General features: G+C 36.3%; 1 protein-coding gene across 1 annotated transcript in view; it reads right to left on the reverse strand.

Annotated features, from left to right (window-relative positions):
* The window catches only part of arhgap21b (Rho GTPase activating protein 21b), a 79,983-nt gene that overhangs the window by 27,459 nt on the left and 28,391 nt on the right, over window positions 1–24,133 (reverse strand). Inside the window, exons 3-7 of the mRNA XM_048163107.1 lie at window positions 20,340–20,513; window positions 20,217–20,238; window positions 6,970–7,062; window positions 6,798–6,876; window positions 6,654–6,708 (exon numbers count right to left, since the gene is read on the reverse strand). Of these exons, the coding sequence (XP_048019064.1) occupies window positions 6,654–6,708; window positions 6,798–6,876; window positions 6,970–7,062; window positions 20,217–20,238; window positions 20,340–20,513 (423 nt within the window). The remainder of the gene's footprint in view (window positions 1–6,653; window positions 6,709–6,797; window positions 6,877–6,969; window positions 7,063–20,216; window positions 20,239–20,339; window positions 20,514–24,133) is intronic.

The following is a 24,133-nucleotide window of genomic DNA, read 5'->3' on the forward strand; positions in this document are numbered from 1 at the left end:
CTAGCTGACTAGCGCCTATTCCAGAAAGACTGTCCACAACACGGAGCAGTCAGCTGACTCCAGCTGATCTAATCTCATCTTTCCTGCCTCTTCCTGTCTCTCTCACTGAAATCCATAAACCACTGCCCATTGTATCATCCATTCATGCCTCCTCTGATCAACTCTGTTACTGTGACTAACGTCACCAGAGACTTCAATTGATTAATCCTCCACCCAGCTGAATACCCTGTTTAGACAGGCATTTTCTTGCTACACGCAATAGTAAAACACCATCACAGCAACAGCTGTGCAGCAGCCAAGAAAGGCATGGAAATATAACAGTGGTGGTGATGGGAGAGATGAGAAATAATTGGAAACCTGTCAAATACATGTCTGTGTCACATTTCACTCCCAATACAAAATAAATAAATTATATTTTGCTTGAAAAAAGCAAAACCTATTTTTAGGACAAATAAGATTTACTTTTTACATTTTATGACATATATTATCCTTTAAACCGCTCAAATTATATTACAGTTATGAGAATCTAATGTGAATCACTGAGAATAGGAATGACAATTGTCTGGCCAAATTCTGTTAAAGACAATGTTTTGACACTGTATTTTTTTAAAAATCTTAAATGGCCTACAAACAGGCTTAATTTACTAGTTTCACAGTTTACTGGTATTTTGCTTCTGACGTATAAATGTGCTTGTGAACAACATGTGATACATTTATTGGAAAAGTCAATCTAGCATTTTTTTTTTTTTTAATTTACCAAGTTTAATGTGTAAAAGCAGACATGTGACATTTTAACTGGAAAACTAAAAAAAACAAAAAAAAAACAATTTTTTTTAAAGATTTGTGCATTTCATACTTAAGCAATTAAAATGCTTTGAATGTTATAATTAGAACATTATTTCATAAATGGGTGTTTTTCTTCTGCAATTCAGATAATCTTTGTTATTCCAGTACACCCTGCACATGAAATGGCAGAGGTGCTTTGAGAAATACATTTGCCTGCTGCCAGAGAGTTCAAACGATGCTTACAACAGTAAATGGCATGCATTAAAAGTTAATCTAAAGGGCAAACAAATGAGTGCAGGACTCCATGTGCTCACTGAGCCGAGCGAAACTGTGGACTGAATTAGAAAGCACTGAACAGACTTAGAATAAAAGAGAGAAACAGGATGTTAGGTGATTATTCACACAAAATAGTTAGAACAAGAGTCAGTGATCCGAATGAACCTGGATGAGTCCTATGTTTCCATTCTATTCCACTGAACACAGCCTGAACAAAATGCATTTTATCCACAAAAATAAGTGTTCAAATTACAATTATGTTTAAAAGGCATCATTCAGCCAAAGATTGTCATTATTTACAAAAATTCTATCATTTACAAACACAAGGAACACAAAACGAGACTGGAGAATCTTTGAGAAGCTCTTTTGCAGACAAAATTATTATATTAAAATGTATTTATCAGGGCATTATTACATTAAAATATATTTATCAGGGCTCTATACTTATGTTTTTTAGAAGCACAGTCAAAGATTTAGAAGCACCTTCTGATCAATAACATCAATAACAACATTCCCATTACGTGGGAACATCGGCCCCTTTAAAGTTATTTCCAGGGGCTTTTTTTTTTTTTTTTTTTTAAAGGCTTTTTTTTTTTCCCAACCTTATTAAATGTATGCATCCTTTATGTTAAATTCTTAATTTATAATGTAATAAAATTTTAAATTCAATTAGGGTATTAATAAACAATTGGGCTGTTACCAATCAAATGAAAACGGTATCAACAAAATCCATCTTTGAGAGGTGGCACAGAAGTTGCATCTGAAGTGGCATTTAGGTATACATTTATAGACAGTTAAAGATGGCATGATTTTTAATATAGAAATATGAAATGATTAAACTAGCAGTAGGTGCTGTAAAGTCATTTAATCAGTTGATTCATTCAAAATGGTTGATTTATTCAGGAACAAAGCAATTGACTGTCTTTATTAATGGGTTATTGAATCATTGACTCATCAGATTAGTTCCGATTTGTTTGTGTATTTAATGTTAAATTAAACAAGGACAAAAAAAAAAAAAAAAAAAAAACCTCACAACACTGCTCTTGACTTAACTTTTGTAACTCTAATATGAATTAATGTATACTTAATTTATACAGTGAAGACAAGACCTATGCAGTGTTATTTTACATTTGATTCAATTACTGTACCTGAGAACTACTGTTAGACCTACCCGAAAGTCCTGAAAAGCACTGTTTATTTTATTGGTATATTTGTTCCATTGTATTTATTTGTGCTATTGCTATTATTCATTCATTCTTATTTTGTTACTGACTGTTTACTTGTCTTTAATAATACTTGAAATTTATATTAGTCAGGCTAGTAGTTTTTGCTGTGGTATTAAAACTGGAATTGAGAATTGTGAAATTTCACTAGTATTAGGGGTGTAACGATACATTGTAATATCAAGATATCACAATATAAAAATGCGACGATATGTATCGTTGATGTAAATTATATGATTCACAATATAGTTAGTTTAAACCAAGAGTCAGCTTACTGTATTTATAATCCACCCGAAAATGTAAATTCTGTCATCATGTGCTCACCCTCATGTCGGTTTCAAACCTGTAAGATTTGTTCAACTTCCAAACACAAATGAAAATATTTTTTTATGAAACATGAGAGATTTCTGTCCCTCCATTTAAAGTCCATTCCTAAAACTTAAAGCTGCTGTAGGTAACTTTTGTAAAAAATTGTTTTTTTACATATTTGTTAAACCTGACATTATGTCCTGACAGTAGAATATGAGACAGATAATCTGTGAAAAAAATCAAGCTCCTCTGGCTCCTCCCAGTGGTCCTATTGCCATTTGCAGAAATACACCGCTCCCGGTAAGAAACAACCAATCAGAGCCAGGAGGAGTGTCTTAGCAGTGTCAATCAATCAAGCTCGCGTGCGCGCTGATCTCACCCCTCCCATGCACAGCGCCAGCGCATACAGGCTTCAAGATTACCGATGTGCCGCAGCTTTGCTTATGGCGGAAAAACAATCCAAACTGCCAATTCCTCGAGTGGCACCTGCTCATAAAATAAAGACGGGTAAACGGAAAAAGACAGATGACGATGATAAAAAAGCCAAAAAGAAAGAATTAGATAGAGCCCGAAATAAAACGAGGGTAAATATCGGAGCGGCTTTTCCGAGGTGGAGGGAGCTATGTATCCTGAACGGATTAAAAACCGATGCAGAGTCAGCCACATTTCTGCTTGACAAGTAAGTATCCCTGCTTGATTTGTTTAATTTTTTAAGAACTACACAACTAAGATAATTTCAAAACAGGACTGACAAATTATGTATGGCATGGTTTCTTGTAGATTTCAGGGTGGTCCTTTGCATATAACATTGTTTTATTTCGCCATAAGCAAAGCTGCGGCACACCGGTAATCTTGAATTTGACGCCTGTACACTGTGCATCAGAGGAGTGTGATCAGCGCGCACGCGAGCTTGATTGATTGACACTGTTAAGACACTCCTCCTGGCTCTGATTGGTTGTTTCTTACCGGGAGCGGTGTATTTCTGCAAATGGCAATAGGACCACTGGCAGGAGCTAGAGGAGCTTGATTTTTTCACAGATTATCTGTCTCATATTCTACTGTCAGGACATAATGTCAGGTTTAACAAATATGTAAAAAATATTTTTTTACAAAAGTTACCTACGGCAGCTTTAACTTAAAAGATCCAAAAATGTCATAAAGGCATCATAAAAACAATCAATTCAGTGGTCTAATCCAAATCTACACATTCTGAAGAGACACGATGGCTTCATATGATGAACAGATTTACAACGACGTGCATACTGTAGTACACACAAATGTTTAAATGTTTGCGTGACACACGAAAACAACATGAGTGAAAAAATGCAGAATTTAAATTTTTGGATGAACTAACCATTTACAGTTTAAGAATAGTCATTTTGACACACTTTCTTGCAATTAGAACCATGTTTAGCCCCTTTCACACAGAGCAATGATGCCATTAAAATTGCTAGAGTAACCTCAGTCTGAACGCAAACACGTCCCAAGATTGATCCCGGAATGGGGACCTAGTAATGCGCCCTTTGTGAACAAAAGGCAGGATCGATGCCGTAAGGCGTGTGCCGTAATGACGCTGAAGTTGAGATCGTTCGCTAGCTTAGTGGAACAGTATCCTATCCGCTCATTTATGATCGAATGCACAAGAGAGAAATCATAGGTCATAAGCAAACTTAAGGCGCTGTAGAGACATTACACGTCACATCCTGATTTCACGTATCTTTACGGGATCTTTGCGAAATGTGTGTGAACGCAAGCACAGATTTAACAAAATCACTGGCAGTGTGAATGAGCCAAAATCGAATGAACCAAAATCAAATGATCCCAGGACACATTATCAGTGTATTTTCCAGAATCTCTGTGTGAAAGGGGCTATTGATTGCATCTGAAGCGTATACACGTTGGAATGGTACTCCTCAAAGTGAAAGCGCAAACATCATTTAAATCACCATATCACATTTAATTTTAGTAGTATGATTATTTAAAGGTGCTAAAGAGGATTTTTTCGTCGACTGAGAAACCAAAGACTGTTAGTGAGTTTTTGAAATGAGCGCATGTGTAAGAACAACCCCCCTCCTTCACAGCTCATTTCGAGGGAACGCCTCCCAAAACTCGTGCACGAGTACCGGAACACGAGTGTTTACCACCGGCATTCGCTGTGTCATGTTAGTGGATTCATTATGTCGGACTCACCGCAGGTAACTCATAATCTGCAGTTGTTACTCCTGTCTCCTGACAAAAACATTGCATGCGGCTCCTGTAGAGTGTGGAAAGTTACTGGAGCACGCAGCCGCGCACGTCTCGCACAAGGAACATCATGGCAGTGATTGACAAGCCAGAGGGCCAATCCGCGCACGTCTTTCAAAAGGAACGTAATGGCAGTGATTGACAAGCCAGAGGGCCAATTGGCTGATGTTTTTAAGGACCTACCTCGTGCACAGATGATGTATATTAATATTATTCCTTTCAGTGCACCTAATAAATAGTCTTTTATCAGTTAGTAAAGACAGTTTCAAGTAATATTGCAAAAATGTATAAAACAAAACATCCTCTTTAGCAACTTTAAGCATTTTATTATATATATATATGGTTTATTCTTATATGTATAGTGCATTAATATTGGGAGAAGTAGGACACAGCAAGCACCAGGAGAGTCTGTGCATAAACGGCTTGTCCGTGTAAGAGTCCAAAGAATGCCTGAATTGAAAGTGGAAAAAAATTTAAGTTTACGGAGTTTCAATGATATTACTACATTAAACTACAATATATAATGTTGAATGTATAATGTATAATAAAGCAATGGGGGAATTTGTGTGAGTCCTGTTAATAGTAAAAAAAAAAAAAATATATATATATATATATATATATATATATATATATATATATATATATATATATATATATATATATATATATATATATATATATATATATATATATATATATATATATATATATATATATATATATATATATATATATGAAAAAAAATCACTTCTTTATTTTGGCTTAAAATATCACAGTAGTATCGTATCGTGAGTTCAGTATTGTGATTTGTATAGAATCGTGACACGAGCGTATCGTTACACGCCTAACTGGTATCTGAAATTTGTTGTAATAACCTTATTTATTAAGGTTGCATGGGTCAAACACAATGAAAACAATATCTATTTTAATTTATTTATGTATTACTTTTTTGTGTTGAGCAAGTAAAAAAAAAATTAACCACTGGCCCAACCAGGCCAGTAGAAAAAATCCTTAGAGTTGAGCCCTGATACTGCACAGCAGTTCTGTATCAGATCTCTGTGTGAGAGAGAGCACCCATGTGCCAGGCCCCAGCTGGCATCTCTCTCCCAGCTGAGCGGCTGCTTCAACACAAACAGCCTTTCATAAAGCGAGAGCTTCCATCCTGTCTCAGAGAACATCCTGCTCTTAACCTCTACAAACTCTGAATTTCCTATCAAAATAGAGCATGTTAAAAAGTTCACAGCAACTGAAAAGAACTAATATATATCAGAGATAAGTTCTTGATTAACGCTACAGTCGATCCGGTACATATCATGATAAAGCAATGGCACCATTCATGAGTCAGAAGCCCTAGGAATGCAGCGCAGCATGGAAATTTGACTGTATTGGAAAGTGTCAAAGAGAATGCAGGGCAGATGAAGTGATGACTGCACTACAGTTATGTGTAATTGAGGGCAGCTGTGATGGTGCGGCAGTTCGAGGCTCGCTGGAGAAGGACAGGCTGCAGTGTCCTGGTTAGCAGTCCCAGATACAGCAGCACTCCAAGGAGCGAGAGGAACCCGCCTCCTTTCTCCGAAATGGGTCAGAACTTTAATTTCCATGGGTGCGAATAGAACAAGTGCTACTGAATGCAAACTTAAAATATAGTGCATAAAAAGACCTCATTAGAATGATGTATTCAGAAGCTTCTGGGCACTTTTATTTGAAGAAACAGGTTTCCTAGTTTCCAACAACAAAGTCCGTGCATAAAGTCTGAAAATAAAATTCCGCCAGGGCCGGCTTTAAAACAAAAATACAAAAACAGTAAAATCTTACCAGCTGTAGTATATCTTCATCTTTTGGCATCACACACAACTCTAGAAATGTATGACTGGAAGTGGAAAGAAACATTTAGTACCACAGTCATGACACATCTATATAAATCATGACACATCTAAATGAATTACAACACACTCTTACCTGTTCTGGATGAGCCCTATGACCTGTGAGTAAGTCTTCCCAATGATGCTCTCTCCATTCACTTTCACTATCCTATCCCCTGTTGAAGTTCCATTGTCAGGTTTTAGATTATTAGACATCAATAAACAAAACAAAACAATGTGCTGTACATTTGAAGTGCTGGTGTAATTACCAGTGCAGAGTCCGGCGCTGTGAGCGGGCCCTCCCTCTTTGACCTGCTTCACAAAGATCGTGTCCATGGGCTCCAGTCTGTTCCGTGGTCTCCCTGGCAACAACAAAAGCAGCAGTGTCACGAGTGGCCCAGATCACAACAAACCGAGCGGTCACAAGATCGAGCCGCAATAAATATTTTAATCACACCAGTTTCAAAATGAAATGTTTAACCCATCAATACAGCAAAAATGCTGTGACTTCATCTAGAAATGACCCTGCATTCAATGTGACATTCCTCAGCCCCTAAGGGAAGCACTGTACTTGGCTGACATAATATGCCAGAACATAGATCACAGATCTAACAGTAAACAACCAACACTACAGATTCCCTGAGGATGACAGCTACAAGACGCAACGGCAGTGGCCCATGTCTGCTTCCACTGAAAGGAATGAGGATCTCTTCACAACAGTCTATTTATTTGTTCAATATCTCTCTGTTAGTCTACCGAATGACACTGATTGCGTTAATTTATTGTCAGCATGCGAAATCCCTCTCTTTGGAATCACTAAAATTATTCAACAGAGCAGACAACCTCATTAATTGACTACTCTGATTTTGGTCGAATAGTCAACAATCTTGACCCATCCTTAATTTGTTTATCACATCCAATCAGTTTGTTCTGACAGTTAGCATCCAGTAGATCCACACTGATTGCTATAGTAATGATGTCAGTGTACAATGCTAAAGAGAATTTCTTCTACAACAACAGTGCGTGTATAAATGGTCAACTACACTAGGGCTGCACAATAACTGCACAATAAATGCGATAACTGTGAAAAAATGCAATATATGATAACTAAAATGCGATATGCGAAAATGTGATATGTGACATTCAATATGCAATACGATAATGCTTTAAGGGTGTAAAATCAATTTACATTATATTTAAATATATTTAAAAACTGAAAATGATATAACCAAAATGTGTGTTTCACATTCTTTCTGGAAAAAGCAAGCATCACTACATCACTGAACAGCAGTGTTTTAGAATTGCATAAAAAGTAATGCCACAAATCTGACAATCTCATTTTAACATCAATGTAAACAAACAAAAACAAAAAACTATTTAAATACCAACAACTCTTTGCTCAACTTGGTAATATATAGTTACAACCTGAAAACTTAACATTAAGAACATCCAGCTAAACAAAAACACATGAAACTAGGGGTGGACAATTAGTTATTTTTGTTATTTTAATGTGTCATTAAAAATAGGCAAATTACAAACAATAGGACAAATACAATAAAACAAAGATAGAAAATGAAATAAACAGTGCTTTAAGTTTTTCAGGTAGTCCTACATTAGATCTATTTAGCTGTAGCATTCAAGTAAAAAATGCATGGATCCTATTGACACACATCCGATTTCTTTCCCAACTGGTTATGTTCATTTAAGACATACCTGACTGTGTTAACATGAATAATCGGCAAGACAGGCATTTTGACAACTGTGTGTGTATTTGAGCATTCAAGTGCAATAAGCCGCGAAAGAGAACTGATTTCAGGATTGCACGCTGTCTGAGAGGCGGCTTTCTGCGCGCACACTTCGGGGTGTGTGTCAGTGCGAGTACCGCAATGAGTTATTTTCTGCAGCTTATTGAGCTTAATAAATCTTCAACATCAAGTAAGTCATATGTAATTAACAATCACGTGCCCAGTCTATTCTTTGCTATATGCGTAGGCCTAAAATTTGGACTTTTCACAACTTTTTGAAGTAGTCTATTGAAATTATTCAGATATCACACGCCATTGCAATATACAGATCACGATATGTACATCTGTGATATTTCAATAATTGATATATATCGTGCAGTCCTAAACTACACACAGACAACAGCACAATGTGTGCGACACTACAGAATTTGGTCTGTCCCAAAGAAATAATTCTAATTCCTCTTATTGTTTGTTTCTTTAATGATTCTTTATGTATATTTGAGGAAATATGGACAATGATTGGAAAACAATTCTATCTGCATTAACCTCAGAAGCCTACTGTAAAATGATCAAATTGTTTCTGATTTGCAAACAAAATCTATTATACTCACATTCATATTTAACAGTTTACATTTATTGCTTTGTTGCCCTTGTTATCTCTTCTAAAACAATTTTATTTCTTGTGGAAAAATATCAATTATACCACTATGAACTCCTATTTTTTTTTTATTGATGTTGATAATAATAATAATAATAATAACAACAATAATAATAATAATAAAGAAGAAATGTTTCTTGAGCACCAAAACATTATATTAGAATGATTTCTGAAAGATCATGTGACACTGAAGACTGGAGTTAATTACATTTGAAAATACATTAAATTTTTTTTAGTATTTCACAATATTATTGTTTTTACTGTATTATGTATTACGATCAAATAAATACAACCTTGGTAAACATAAGAGACTTCTTTCAAAAACAACCCCAAAGACTGTAGAGGGGGGGAAAAAAATGATTTTGCTGCTGGTTTGAAGAGCCTTAGAACCAATCAGATGTGCCCAGAATTCAGCATGGCACAAACACAAACAAACCCACTTGGCATACGGATGCTTTAATCGCTTTTAGTCTTTTCTGGAATTAAAAAATTGAAAACTGAGATCAAATAAAAGAGTATAACTGAGCTGTAGGTACATGTGTAAACCAGCAATTAGGAGACAGAAAACAGTTTCTAGTTTTTACAAACTGCTTCCAAAAGGGCAACAATGAGGAGCTCATCAAGAACATTTCATTCACTGCATAATGTCCCATACCGAGCGATGACATCTCCCTCATAAAACTGTAATTGTTTCAGTTAGCAGACACGACTGAGTGTGCAACAGTTTGCGACTGCCTGTATCTTTTTTTTTTTTTACTAGAGGTCTTTCCTGTAGAGATTGCTGCGATGCTTCAAAGCCTGAGGCATGATATTCATACATTGCACGTGTAAAAGCAAAAACATCAACACAGAGTATGAACAAAACAGACAGCAGCAAATATTTTGTAGTTTAGTGATAGTTTGAGATCAAGTCAACCCATATTATACCCATGCTGTATAAAAAATGTGAAATAATACAATGTGTTCAGAAAAATGTAAAATATAAAATACTTTTGGTTCTTTGGATTCATTGGAAATGAAAGGTTAAATAGAGCACATTGCATAGTGGGATGCAGTCTGTTCAGTTGTTTACTGCACATTATGATGAAGTTATCCGGGGATTTAATTTATACTGAAAATTTACACAGTACATATCTTAAACACTACAGTAATAATAGGAACAATGTGATCATTTGTAAAGATTCAATGCGCCATCTTGTGTTCACTGTCATACAATGCGGTTTTCAAATATAAAAACTCTTACACATTAGCCATAAACGCACCCAGTATTGCCATGCTCATTGCAATTTGCTTATAATAAGGAACAACATACTAACCAAAAAAATCTGGTCAGGTATCAAAAATTATAGAACATTCACAATAGGAGTGTACCACTGATAATAAATGAAAGCCTGTGTTAAAACATCCAAAAACTAATCCCAATGGTTGCTTTGTCAAATTTCACTTCTAATGTGGTTGTGGGCATAGATGCATGTCAGTTATGCAATCCGTGCACTGGAGTTCAGGTTTCTTTCGGTTGCTGAGAACATGAAACAATGACTCACTCTTATACTGTCCAAAGCAAAAGCATGGCAACATGCGAAAATACAGATACAAACTATTCTATGCACATGTTGTGCACATAAAAACAAACTAAACCCAGCAGAGAAATACACAACTACAAACCTAAAACCACATTTTCAGAGAGATAAAACAGGTCTGAAAATATTTCTGGCTCTCACACAACATGCAAATTGAACATTTTACTATTACATGTTCAGGTTTTTTTTGGTCTTACTATGTTTTGCATACAGAACTAAAGGCACCTTTACAGGGCTCTACACTTATATTTCTTTTTAGGAACACTGAATAGCACCTACAGATCAATGACAGAAATTAACTTTCCTATTATATGAGGCATTATTTGACTCCTTAAAAATTACGCTAAAAAAGCGTTTTTTTTTTTTACCTTTTTAAGGGCATTTTTTTCTAACCTTATAAAATGTGTCATCTTTTATGTCAGATTTATAAATTTATATTTATAATTTGTGTTAGAATAATAAGACAATCAGGATGAGTTACCTATCAAATGAAATCAGTATCAACAAAATTCATTTTTGCACTGCAGAGGTGGCACAGAAGAACAAAAGATGTGGCATTTAGGTATATTTACAGACTGTTTAATGAGGCTGAGAAGTGGGATGAATGCATTTAAATTCATGATAACAATGGTATGAGATTAATGTTTTAAATAGGTTTTGAAAAAAGATATATTAAAGGGACCTATTATGCAAAATTCACTCCATTTACTACCTAAATCTGAGCTGCTGAAAACGAGGTGGATTAACTTGGTTTTCCTGGAAAATGCTCCCTCAGTTCTGTCGAAATTCGTTTATGTCTGCACGAGACAATACATAACAGAGACTGCTAAATTGTGCTACTCAAGGACATACAAGTAAAAACTGTTCGTGATCCAGCTTACAGTCTCCAGAATGATACTGGATACAGCAGTAATGAAGGTGAGGGCACTTTATTACAGTCCATCTGAGTTTATTTACGGGTATAAAGTTTATTAAGCACCACCTGAAAGGCATAAGGTCTTTATATATTCGTTTACTGTTAGTTGTAATGAGTGTTTCTGTGTACTTTGCAATGTAGGTTGGTGATAATATAAGGATAAGAGAGAGAGTTTATGGATAATATTTTAATGCACACTTGCAGTGTTTTATTAAGCTCTTACAGTGATTTGCTTGAGTGAAAACGGACGATTCATCTTTTGTGTGAAGTACAATAAACGTCATAAAACTCATGTGTATAGTTTTGGCCATCATTCGGACGGTACAACAGACCTGTACTAATATAGTGGATTAAAAACAAGAAGGCAATATAAGTTATAACCGTAATTGAACTAAACTATACCTGTTCTATCTCCATGCAGTATATATTATAGCATATGTATGCAGTTTCTGACATTATTGTGCATCCTGACAGAATCCTGTCACCGGAGAATCAGCTCGTGAAGCTCCGCCCTCTTAGCCAGAGCACAGCAGCTCATTTGCATTTGAAGGGACCACACTGAAACGGCACATTTTTGCTCAACCACTAAAAGTGGCAATTTTTAACATGCTATAAAAAAAATTATCTGTGGGGTATTTTGAGCTAAAACTTCACATACACACTATGGGAACATCAGAGACTTATTTTTCATCTTGTTAAATAAATGATTTAAATGACCCTTTAAATGATTTAAATAACTGAAATGATAACTTTAAAAATGAAACTAAAACCGCCAGTAGGGGGCAGCAAGTCAGTGACTACATGTACAATTGTTTTAATCTACTTACATAAAATTCAAAATACACTTATGGATGTACTGGATATTATTTGGCCGGGTTTGCCTACGCTTCACGTTCTTCGCCGTCTAGAAGAAGATACGGAGTAGAGACTGAGTGGAGGTTTAGCAATTTGAAGAAGAGAAAACTTCAGAATAATGTCACAAAGTTCATTCATGAAGTTGTTTGAACAACACAAGGCAAACTTGCAAACTTTGGTCAGAGCGGGAATAATGCGATTAAGGCGTTTACATGCCTGTTTACTGCGATTAAAATCAACGTACACCACCTAGTTTAATGCGATTATGGTTACTCCGATTATTAGCTTAATCACATTACTTTAATCGAAGATTGCGTTTACATGAGGTAGAGTTTAATCGCAATATTGCCAAAATCCCATTATAATCGCATTATGAGAGTGCATGTAAACGTATAGCAGAGAGTGAATGCACACGTATAGCATGACAAATAATTAACTGCACTTAGAGCTTTCATAAATTAAAAATGAAACACCCAAATCTGTATATGGTACCATAACGAAGACGAACTGTATGTTAATATGTGAAATTCTGGAGGGAACGTTGGACAGCGTGGCATGGGGCCGTAATAACAAGTCCCATTAATCGATCTATGTTTTATAACATGTAAAACGGGAACATGGAAGGAGTATTCTAAAACCAACTCATGTAAACATCTTAATCAAAATATTGCCTTATTCAGAATATGGTCAATAATTAGATTACTGCTGTCCATGTAAACATAGTCATTCAAACCATTGGTTCAAACAGCTGATTCATTCAGGAACAAAGCAAGCTACTGTCTTTATGAATAAACTTTAAATCACTGACTCACTAGATTCATTTGAAAATGCAGATCCATTAATAAATGAAACACCTGTGTTTGCTCTGTTGTGCAGCGGTTCAGCTGTGATTTTGTTTCGAACTATTTTCATTGACGAAAAAGACCAAAATCTGACAATACTGTTCCTAAAACATGTTACTTAATATTAACTTCATGTTTATTGAATTGTTGTATAAAAACCATATTGCATTTGCAGACTCTATATATATATCAAATGAAGTTCTCTACACTGCACAATTTCTTATTTACATTGTGTTTGTACTTTGTTATAAAGAGAGGATTTGTGAGCTTGCATAACTCAGCACTGAACAAACTCCATCGTTTTGAGAAGTAGATTTTAACTTTTTAATTTTCTGATTGGCCATTGTGTTCAAAAAAAAAAAAAAAAAAAAAAACATGTCTGTGATTGGCTACACTGCTCAACATTGCAAAAACACGTTCTCTCTTTACGCTCTCCAGAGTAATACACACTGCCACATTAGCAAAATCTATTTGGCCAATTTGGTGTTATGAGTTTCAACTGAAGGTGCACCCTCTAGCACCCCCGTAGAACTGGGCCTGATCGGGTCAGTCGCAATGGTGCTCCTAAATATTTTTCCACAGTCTCACGCAGTTATTTGCGATTGAAATGCAACTGAAATGGTTGCACTGTAGAGCCCTGCTTCAGGGATGTCATGTAAGCTAGTTTGGACTCTGCAAATTAAGTTTCACAGAGCTATGCGCTAGTGCTCTCTTAGACTAAAGATTATTCAGATGATATTGTATAAAAAAGTTCAGTTATGCTGCAATATTTACAGTATTATAAACCACACTACAGTATCAGTTCCTGTTTTAATTTCATGCTTTTCAATAAGTGAAGTAAAAGCATACAGTGGAAGAGTTCAAGTCCTTAACCCTTGGCAGCTACAAAGTTACATACATAGGTGAATTCGTATGTTTGTGCTAAGGACATGACAAGAGGTGTGATATTCTTTCACATAGCTCTTTTGTATATGCAGAAGAAACTCTGAAATATGTAGGTCAGATACTTGTTCTGACTGACACACTGGCTCAGACTTGCAGAAGAGCATTTAACAAGGATTGTGCACCACAGCGGTCAAAAGATAAATGATGAAGCATTCATAAACCTAAAGTATGAATCTCTTCTAAGTGGGGCATATGAGAACCCTCACAGAAGTGGCCAGCAACGTAATATATAGCAGTGATTTTTTTTTGGGGGGGGGGGGGGGGGGGATGGCAGATAAGGGGGTTATACTAGAGGTCAACCAATAATCGCTTTTACTGTTATTTTTACCGATATTTAAGCAGTTTTACATAATCAGGTATCGGTTTTGTAATATTTGATTCACTGATAAATGCCACCATCTTGTGGGCATTTTAAGAATTGTATGCAAGACCACCATTAAAAGTGCTGCATCTGAGGGGAAAGTGATCAAAGGTAAAATAACTTAACTATTAATGTACAAATGAGATATATTATATAAGTGCTTGATACGTAGTTCAAAATTGACACACAAAAAAAAAAAAAAAAACGGAGATGGAGTCACATAATCAATTAAGTCATGTCCCAATTAAGACATAAAATCAGTGTTTCCCATACATTGACTAGACTGTGGCGGCCCACGTTCTAATTTCAAAGTACTCCTGTCGCGATATTTAAATAACTGGTCGATAATTGAGTCATAGGGCAAAAGAAATAGACTTTACTTTAACCAATTAAGTTTTCGTGTACTATATTCAAAGTCATCTAAAGCCATTCCATAGCTTCATGTGAGGGACAGAAGAATATGTACATCGTTAAATTAAAAGGGATAGTTCACCCAAAAATGAAAATTATGTCATTAATGACTCACCCTCATGTCGTTCCAAACCCGCAAGTCCTCCGTTCATCTTCGGAACACAGTTTAAGATATTTTAGATTTAGTCCGAGAGCTTTTTGTCCCTCCATTGAAAATGTATGTACGGTATACTGTCCATGTCCAGAAAGGTAATAAAAAACATCAAAGTAGTCCATGTGACATCAGTGGGTTAGTTAGAATTTGTTGAAGCATCGAAAATACATTTTGGTCCAAAAATAACAAAAACTATGACTTTATTCAGCATTGTCTTCTCTTCCGGGTCTGTTGTCAATCCGCGTTCACGACTCCGCAGTGACGCTGCTGGCGTAAGACGCTGCTGACATGTTATCTGGTGCGCCCGAGCTTCGTTTACAGTCTGAGGGAGACGCACTCTGTAAACAAAACAACCTTCGCAAACATGTCTAAGGATTTCGACACAGAGGAAGACTTGGATTTTTTTGCTCGGCCATATTTATTTGAACCCGAATACACGGACGAAGAACTAAGAGCGATGGAAGAAGCTCCTACACAGCAGCAACCGCTATCACAAGCAGCGTCACTGCGGAGTCGTGAACGCGGATTGACAACAGACCTGGCAGAAAGCTCTCGGACTAAATCTAAAATATCTTAAACTGTGTTCCGAAGATGAACGGAGGTCTTACGGGTTTGGAACGACATGAAGGTGAGTCATTAATGACAATTTTCATTTTTGGGTGAACTAACCCTTCATGGAAACTCATCTTCCCTCCACTGCAGCTGTCAATCATTCTCTGTTCAGCACTCAAACAGCGCGTCGCATTCGGTAATGACAGTCAGCACGGTAAAACTCTCCAATATGATATATTCCCATTATAATACTAGATATGTAGATAAAGGGCTGTGGATTTGCATAAAATGACTACATCTTGCTGGAGTTTATTGCCGTTTCTGAATGATGTCATCATACTGGCTACAGCAGTGGTCTCAAACTGCCAGCCCGCGGGCCATTTACGCCCTCCCTCCCCCTCTACCCGGCCCGCAACTGATCTCAAAAATAAAACATAATCCGGCCCGCTAAATTATTATTATTATTATTCTCAAGTTGCTACCTGTCTGATATGCAAAGAAAAAGTCGCCGTTCTATGGGGGCATTCACATATCGCGTCACATAAGCGGCCGAGCTGCATTCTCCTTCTTTCCAATGCGCTTTCGCTCCAGTGGCGTCTGTCGTTGCTATGCAACCATGAGCCGCGCACTCAACCGCGTCGCTCCTATTATGAGCGCGCTTGCCTAAATTACAGTAAAAGCACTCGACTTTAAGTCACGAGCGCCGATTTAAACCACCGAAACGCGTCCGATGCAGCCATGTTACCAATGCTCAAACGGCATCTTGGACAAATGCGCTGCCAGGTGTCTGTCAAGAAACAGAAGAGTATACAAATGTATTCAGGGATTGTATTTGTTCAGTACAGTGTTGGTCAGTGCAAAATTTTAATGTTATTTAAGCTAACATAAAGTAAGGGAAAATACTTCCACTAAATATTAAAAACTAATAATGTATGTAACAATAAGAGATTTTTATTTTTTGGCAAAATAAAGTTGATATATATATAGCTCCAGTTTTTTGTTTATTTCTGACCCCTCCACACCACAAGTGTTGATGGTTTTGTTCCTAAATTACTATATTTTTTTTATTCCATGCACCTTGTTGGATGTGAGAAGTTGCACCAGACTATTGCAATTAATAGTATATTAGGCCTAGTAGTATTATATTAGTAATAGTATTATATAATTATATTACACTCTGTAACAATGAGAGAGACACTGCTGTTTACATTTAGTATGGTAAATAGAATATTTATAGTATAGGTATAAAGATATTTTAGTAGGCAAATTTGATGTAAATGAGAAATAATGCAAAGGAAAGTAAATTTTCTGAAATGTTGCGCTTCCTTGCGCTTGAATGTTAATATGGCCCTCCTATGAGGTGTCAATCACAGAAACGGCCCCCCGCCAATTTGAGTTTGAGACCCCTGGGCTACAGGGTGTCCGTTAGATCGCACAACACAAGGACTATGAATTCGCGTCACACGCACGATAACTGGCATTTAAAAGTGAAAAGAAACATACGATCAATAAACTGTTAGTTGCAGATATACACGGGGGTTATTTTTGTTTCTTATCTTCTCTGTGCCGTTAACTTTTCAATGCGCAGCGCGACTGCGCGTTGTAACTCTTATTGCTTCAAGCACATCATTCTGCACCAGAGATGTGCATAAGCGGTTTGTTCTGCTGTTTTGAAGCGTTTTGTATTATGATGGTTTTGCACACTGAAAGATTATTAATAGCCTATTTTGTTCTTTTGTATCTATATCTTGTTGCTCCATTAAAAGGCTGCTCAATACATTTAAAATAAACATATTTTAATCATAAATTATTATAAATGCATATGTCTTTACATTAATATATAAATCAAATATAGTTTTTTTTTCTTCATTTCATAAGAATGCATATAGTAATTTTAAACTTTAACATATTTAGATTTTATAAAATTACTGTACAAAGTTTTTTTTCAAGAATTAGGCTAGAATACTTTTTGCTGCTGAATTTTAGTCACCTAGATTATTTATTTATTTATTTATTGGTCAGCTTATGATTATATATTTTTATTCATTTGGTATTTTTCTCTATAATGAAGTGGTGTGTTTAGTGCATTCTGGATTGTGTTTAACAAATCAAAGAGTGACCATTAGTTTTACAAATACAGATATATAGATACAGCCCTACCATCACCAATAAATAAATGACTACATTTACTATATAACCTTTATTTCACCAATTATCTCCGTGAGAGAAGCTCTGTGTAAACGCATAAATAAAAACAGTGCTTTGTCAACAGGCATTTCATAATATAGACTGACAAAAACATTAGGTGTTGATTACATACCAGATGAGATGGACTCAATTACTGCGATGATGTAATTGTTGTTTTGTTTATTTTTCTGACAATGCATATTCCAGTGAATATTCCAGCGTATTCTATTCTTTTCACTCTTTGGTCTATTAAACACACAAACCTTTTTAAACTTGTTTATAACTGAATGCTTGTATTTATGCAAAGCTGTTTGAACTCCTCTGTTCTCCATTTGAAAACATTATACTTTGTATATATATTTAGCCTAGTGTGTGTGTGTGTGTGTGTGTGTGCGTGTGTGCGTGCGTGTGTGTGTGTGTGTGTGTGTGTGTGCGTGTGTGTGTGCAACTAGATATTACTGCTGTTGTAATAAATAAAAAGTTGAAATTTATAGTACTAAGCTACACTAAAGTAGCAATGTTTTTTATTCAGGTAGTTTAGAATCAGGGTTGCCAGGTTTTCACAACAAAACCTGCCCAATTGCTTCTCAAAACTAGCCCAATGGCATTTCAGGGGGTCCCACGGTAAAAATTGCATTCCAGGGGTAAAATTTATGTTTTTGGCAGGGCTCCTCTGGTAAAATCTGTATTCCAGGGACTAAATCTCACGTTATTTTGGGCCATGAAAAACAGCCCGCGACAACAGTGTAAAAGTAGCCCAACGGACGCGTGGGAAAACCACGGACTTGGCAACACTGTTTAGAATGTTTTTGTTCTTTATGAGTTTGAAATATTTTTACATACTTTATTTGTTACCTGTTTGTTTACCTGATCAAAGCTTATATTTAAAAAAATTACACTAGTGACAGTGCACTTCATTTTTAATCTTTTGCACTTTCTATTTATTGATGTAGAAGTGCTTTTTGTTATGTATGCAAAGAGGGAGTGAAATTACAGTATTGAAAAAAGTGTTGAACAGTTTGTTCAGTTCAGTGCTGTTGTTATTATTGTCAAAAACAGAAATAAAACAAATAAATATTGATAATTCCTGAACTATTACATCCTGCACCTGGCCAATCTCTACATTCTTCCACTATCAATAAAACAAAAATTTTCAAACAGATGTTTTTTCCCCCACATATTCTTCATTCTTTATCAAGAATATGGCATGTCTTTGAAAGTTCCCTTATGTGTGGTTTGTTGAAATGCCACGAACATTACAACCTTACTATAATTTCAAACAAACAAATCTATGTAGGTCACAGTTTGCTATCTGCACTTTAAAGAAGTCAAACTAACAGGACCTAATGTGAGGGATCCTGAAGCAGATTTAGTCTGTACTGCTGTAGCAAGGATGCTTTAAGATAATTTAGAGATGCAACTAAGCAGTTTTAACTACCCAAAGCATTCGTAAATGTAAAGTTTATAAAAAAAAAACAAAAAAAAAAACTCCTTGGCATTTTGCATATTGTTGTCCAGCTCTTTCTGAATACCGTCTAGCCAATTTCGAAAACAGACTTTGCATATCCCTAATTGACAGCAGGACGAAACTAAAGGAAAAACAGATCAAATATACTTTTAACAGTCAAGCTCTTTTGCAACAAAATGATGCAATCTTTAGAAACACACCTAAGGTCAAAAGTTCAAACAGTAAAGGGGGAGAGGTTGAGCAGGGGAAAGAATCCAGTGAGTTATTTCTGGCAGCTATAGATGGTTGTGCTGAACCATGTTATGAAAGCTATCATGTAATGGGAGGTGAATAAAAGCCATTCCTTGAGAGAACAACTGCTCTGATACAAAGTTTTGGGGTGCTAGGTTGTATGAGTAAACGGAGAACTCTGGGCGTTTTTATGAATGGTCAAGATCCACAAGTCTAGTTTTACAAAGGTCACTTATTCAGACAGAAGGTGCATGCCATTTTGCCTACTTGTGCCATTTTGTAGTATTAACAGTGTGAGTAATGTGTTCACACTGAAAATTACACTGTGCACTTCAAATACCCAGATAATGCACTTAATTAACCAAAAAAACTAAGTGTGGAATGTTGGACACTTCACTGTCACAGCTTTGCTTACGTAGAAGTAGTGGTGGTGGTGGGGGTAAGGGGCGTTGTTGGGGAGGTATCAGACACAAATACAAGATGACAAAATAACCTTCTAAAATCCACACACTAGATGGTAGAGTGCTTAGCGCACAGTATAAGTGCATGTATAGTATGTCATTTGGGACAAAACTAGATTACGTTTTATGTCACTAAAAGTGATAACTTACCTCTGTGACCATGGTCTTCATCCTATAACAAGAAACAGAAAAACATTATTTTGTATGTTGAAAAATATACAATACTATGCTAAGATGCTATGAAACTCCTGTGAATACAGCAATGAACACTACCTTGATATTGGAGTGCACTGCAGACTCTGGTGGGTACACAATGAAGTGACGCAGAGTGAAGCCGAAGCCTTGTGAAGTGCGGCGCAGACGAAGCGTCTTAGGCCCTGGCCAGGAAAATGGCTCTTCCTCCAGCTGAAAGAGCACTGCTGGAGAATCATCCTGATCCACCACATCCTACAGAGAGAGAAATCATGAGGAATCAGTTAGACCACTGAGTACAACAGACATACAGATCCAGATTTCTGCAAACTTAAAAAAAAAAAAAAAAAAAAAAAAGAAAAAAAGAAGGAAATGCTTAATTTTAAAAACTCATTGCGATTTTTGGATAACAGATTATTAACAAATTATGTTTAGTGACGTTCACAGATCAACTGAAAACAGAACAGATCGGGATTTAAGAATCAATACTGGTTCATTCAAATGAAGATTCACTAAAAAAAAAAAGAAAAAAAAAAAAAGAACAAGAAATAGATATTGTCAACCCATCTAGCATTCATACAGCTGATGCACTGCATGATATACATGCTGACAGTCACAACATGCCATCAGAGAAGTGCTAATTAAATGTCACTGACATACAACACCATTTCAGTAGAAACCAAATTTTTTTTACCATTTCGAAAACATGAAAAACTCCACCTGGGTCTATTCATAACTAGTAGTTATGAATCACTTCTGTGAGCAAGAAAGCACTGAACAAGAGCTCTTCGTCCTCACACCAAATAGCACTTGTGCTTTCTGGACACTCCAACTGGCTAAGAACCTTTAAGGTGGCAGCTGGTATTTTTAGGTGTGGCTCCCTTGTACTTCATTGCTAACTCGTAATGTATTTTGTCAAGACGTTTGAGGTGTTTGTAGAGATTGGTGTCCTAACCAGACTCGATGCGATGCTGCGACACATGATAAAAAGTCTTCTAACATGGAAAATCTTTTCCATGTTATTCAGTTCTTGTCCTAACAGCAACACAAAGTATGACAATGATAATCTCAGGTACTGTGTATGTGCTTTATTTAATGTTAAAAGCGTCTAATGTGAGTTTGAATATCATTTTGTGTGCCTTTTATAGCCGTACTGAAAGCAACAATAGACAATTCGCCTCAGATCTTTAAAATAAAAGGAAACAAGAACGTTTAAACTGTGAATCACTTTTGTGAGCAAGAAAGTACTGAACAAGAGCTCTTCTGCTTTTCATAAGCAGCAGCACTGGACAACCACACCACGGAGAAACAGCAGAACTTGTTGCATATAATGCAGATTTTTCTCTATGGGAATTGAGATCACGATTCTCTCACACGATTCTCATTTTTTTCCAACCAAAACATTTATTCCAAAAAAAAAAAGGGGGGGGGGGTTCATTTATAATAAAGTGACACTTTAAAAGTACTTATTTTAGACCCAGATTGGACATTGTATGCCTGAGTTACAACAGCTTCCTGTTTCATGGCGAAACATCGAACTTTGTCATGCCACCATGGACACACCCTTCAGGGAAAACTCTTGATCTTTGCAATTTAACATCACTAAGGCCTTAAGATTAGACTGACCATATATGATGTGCTTCTGGTTAAATCTCTATGAGGAGTTAATCACAGTGTAAAACATGTTACTTCCTGTTACCCACAGGTGGCGCTATGACTGTAACTGAATATTGCCATGTAGACGTGTTCAGGCCAGGACTATTATCAAACATGTGAAGTATGGGGAAGATTGGACATTGTATGCCTGAGTTAGAACAACTTCCTGTTTCTTGGCAAAACATCGAACTTTGTCAGGCTGCCATGGACATGTCCTTCAGCAGAAACTCAAGATCTTTAGATTAGACTGACCAAATATAATGTTGATCTGATTAAAGCTCTAGGAGGAGTTTGTTAAAGTACAATGTCTGGAAACGGCAAAAACTGCCAAAATTTTGCAGAGAAAATTCAAAATATCTCAGTTCCTGTTGGGTTTACAGATTTTGCACCCAGGGGCTTTTTGTAGGTATTGGGCTATTGCATCTGTCTACCGAATTTCATAACTGTACGTGAAACGTAGCATGAAGGATGCTAAATTTACATTTTATAGGTGGCGCTATTGAGCCCTCAGAAATGCGATTCATTTCGGAGAAGAAGAAGAATTGGCCAAGCAATTACAATAGGGTCCTCACACCAAATAGCACTTGTGCTTTCTGGACACTCCAACTGGCTAAGAACCTTTAAGGTGGCAGCTGGTATTTTTAGGTGTGGCTCCCTTGTACTTCATTGCTAACTTGTAATGTATTTCGTCAAGACGTTTGAGGTGTTTGTAGAGATTGGTGTCCTAACCAGTCTCGATGCGATGCTGCGACACATGATAAAAAGTCTTCTAACATGGAAAATCTTTTCCATGTTATTCAGTTCTTGTCCTAACAGCAACACAAAGTATGACAATGATAATCTCAGGTACTGTGTATGTGCTTTATTTAGTGTTAAAAGCGTCTAATGTGAGTTTGAATATCATTTTGTGTGCCTTTTATAGCCGTACTGAAAGCAACAATAGACAATTCGCCTCAGATCTTTAAAATAAAAGGAAACAAGAACGTTTAAACTGTGAATCACTTTTGTGAGCAAGAAAGTACTGAACAAGAGCTCTTCTGCTTTTCATAAGCAGCAGCACTGGACAACCATACCACGGAGAAACAGCAGAACTTTTTGCATATAATGCAGATTTTTCTCTATGGGAATTGAGATCACGATTCTCTCACACGATTCTCATTTTTTTCCAACTAAAACATTTATTCCAAAAAAAAAAAAAAAAAAAAAAAATGGAAAAAGTGTGTGTGTGGGGGGGCATTTATAATAAAGTGCTGGACTTAAAAGTATTTAAGTCCAGCACTTTAAAAGTACTTATTTTAGACCAAGATTGGACATTGTATACCTGAGTTACAACAGCTTCCTGTTTCATGGCGAAACCTCGAACTTTGTCAGGCCGCCACAGACACACCCTTCAGGGAAAACTCAAGATCTTCGCAATATAACATCACTAAGGCCTTAAAAATTTTCAGTAACTCAATATGTGTTTTTTTATAATGTTAAAATGGTGTACTATTCGTGAATTTGATTAAAATTGCTGCTCGAAATCCACCAAGTAAACTGACTAATCTGTTTAGATCTGCCTCCTTGTTACACGTCACGTGAGTGACAGCGGAACGCCATAAATGAGGAAGAGAGATGAGAGAAGTGATCGGGATTTATGTCTGAATCATTCGCTAATCTTTGGCCTGATGTGTTTTGTTTGTTTGTAAATTTGACTGATATAGCATCTTGGATTGTTGTAAAGTGAACACGTGAATTCACATGTGATCTAAATACAGGGAAATACATGCAAGTGAATCGCCGTCATTTAGAAAGAAGATCGCATTTATGTATTTCCGATTAATCGTGCAGCCCTAGTTGCATACATGGTAAAAATAAAAAAACCTTGGAGAAATATTTGACTGTCACATTTTAGAAAATAATTACATATAGATTGTATAGAACATTTTAAGCAGCCTAGTCAACAAACTAGAGCAGGATCAACACAAGGATGAATCAGACCTGCTATGACATCATCATCCTTGACATTTTCCTCTTCATACTGAGGAACGCCCACTGAAGGTTGAGTCAGAACTAGCCTGATGTCATGTCTGGAGGGTGTGGGAGATGTTTTATCCTTCATCTGAAGTTAATTTTTCTTTGTGGAGCATATTTAAGAATAACAGACACCACACACCAGTTCCCCCCCACAGGAGGATTCACCGTTCAGATTTGTTTTGCTGCCATTAATTATATCAAAA

The sequence above is a fragment of the Megalobrama amblycephala genome, linkage group LG17 (genome assembly GCF_018812025.1).
Source record: "Megalobrama amblycephala isolate DHTTF-2021 linkage group LG17, ASM1881202v1, whole genome shotgun sequence".
In the NCBI taxonomy this organism is placed as follows: domain Eukaryota; kingdom Metazoa; phylum Chordata; class Actinopteri; order Cypriniformes; family Xenocyprididae; genus Megalobrama; species Megalobrama amblycephala.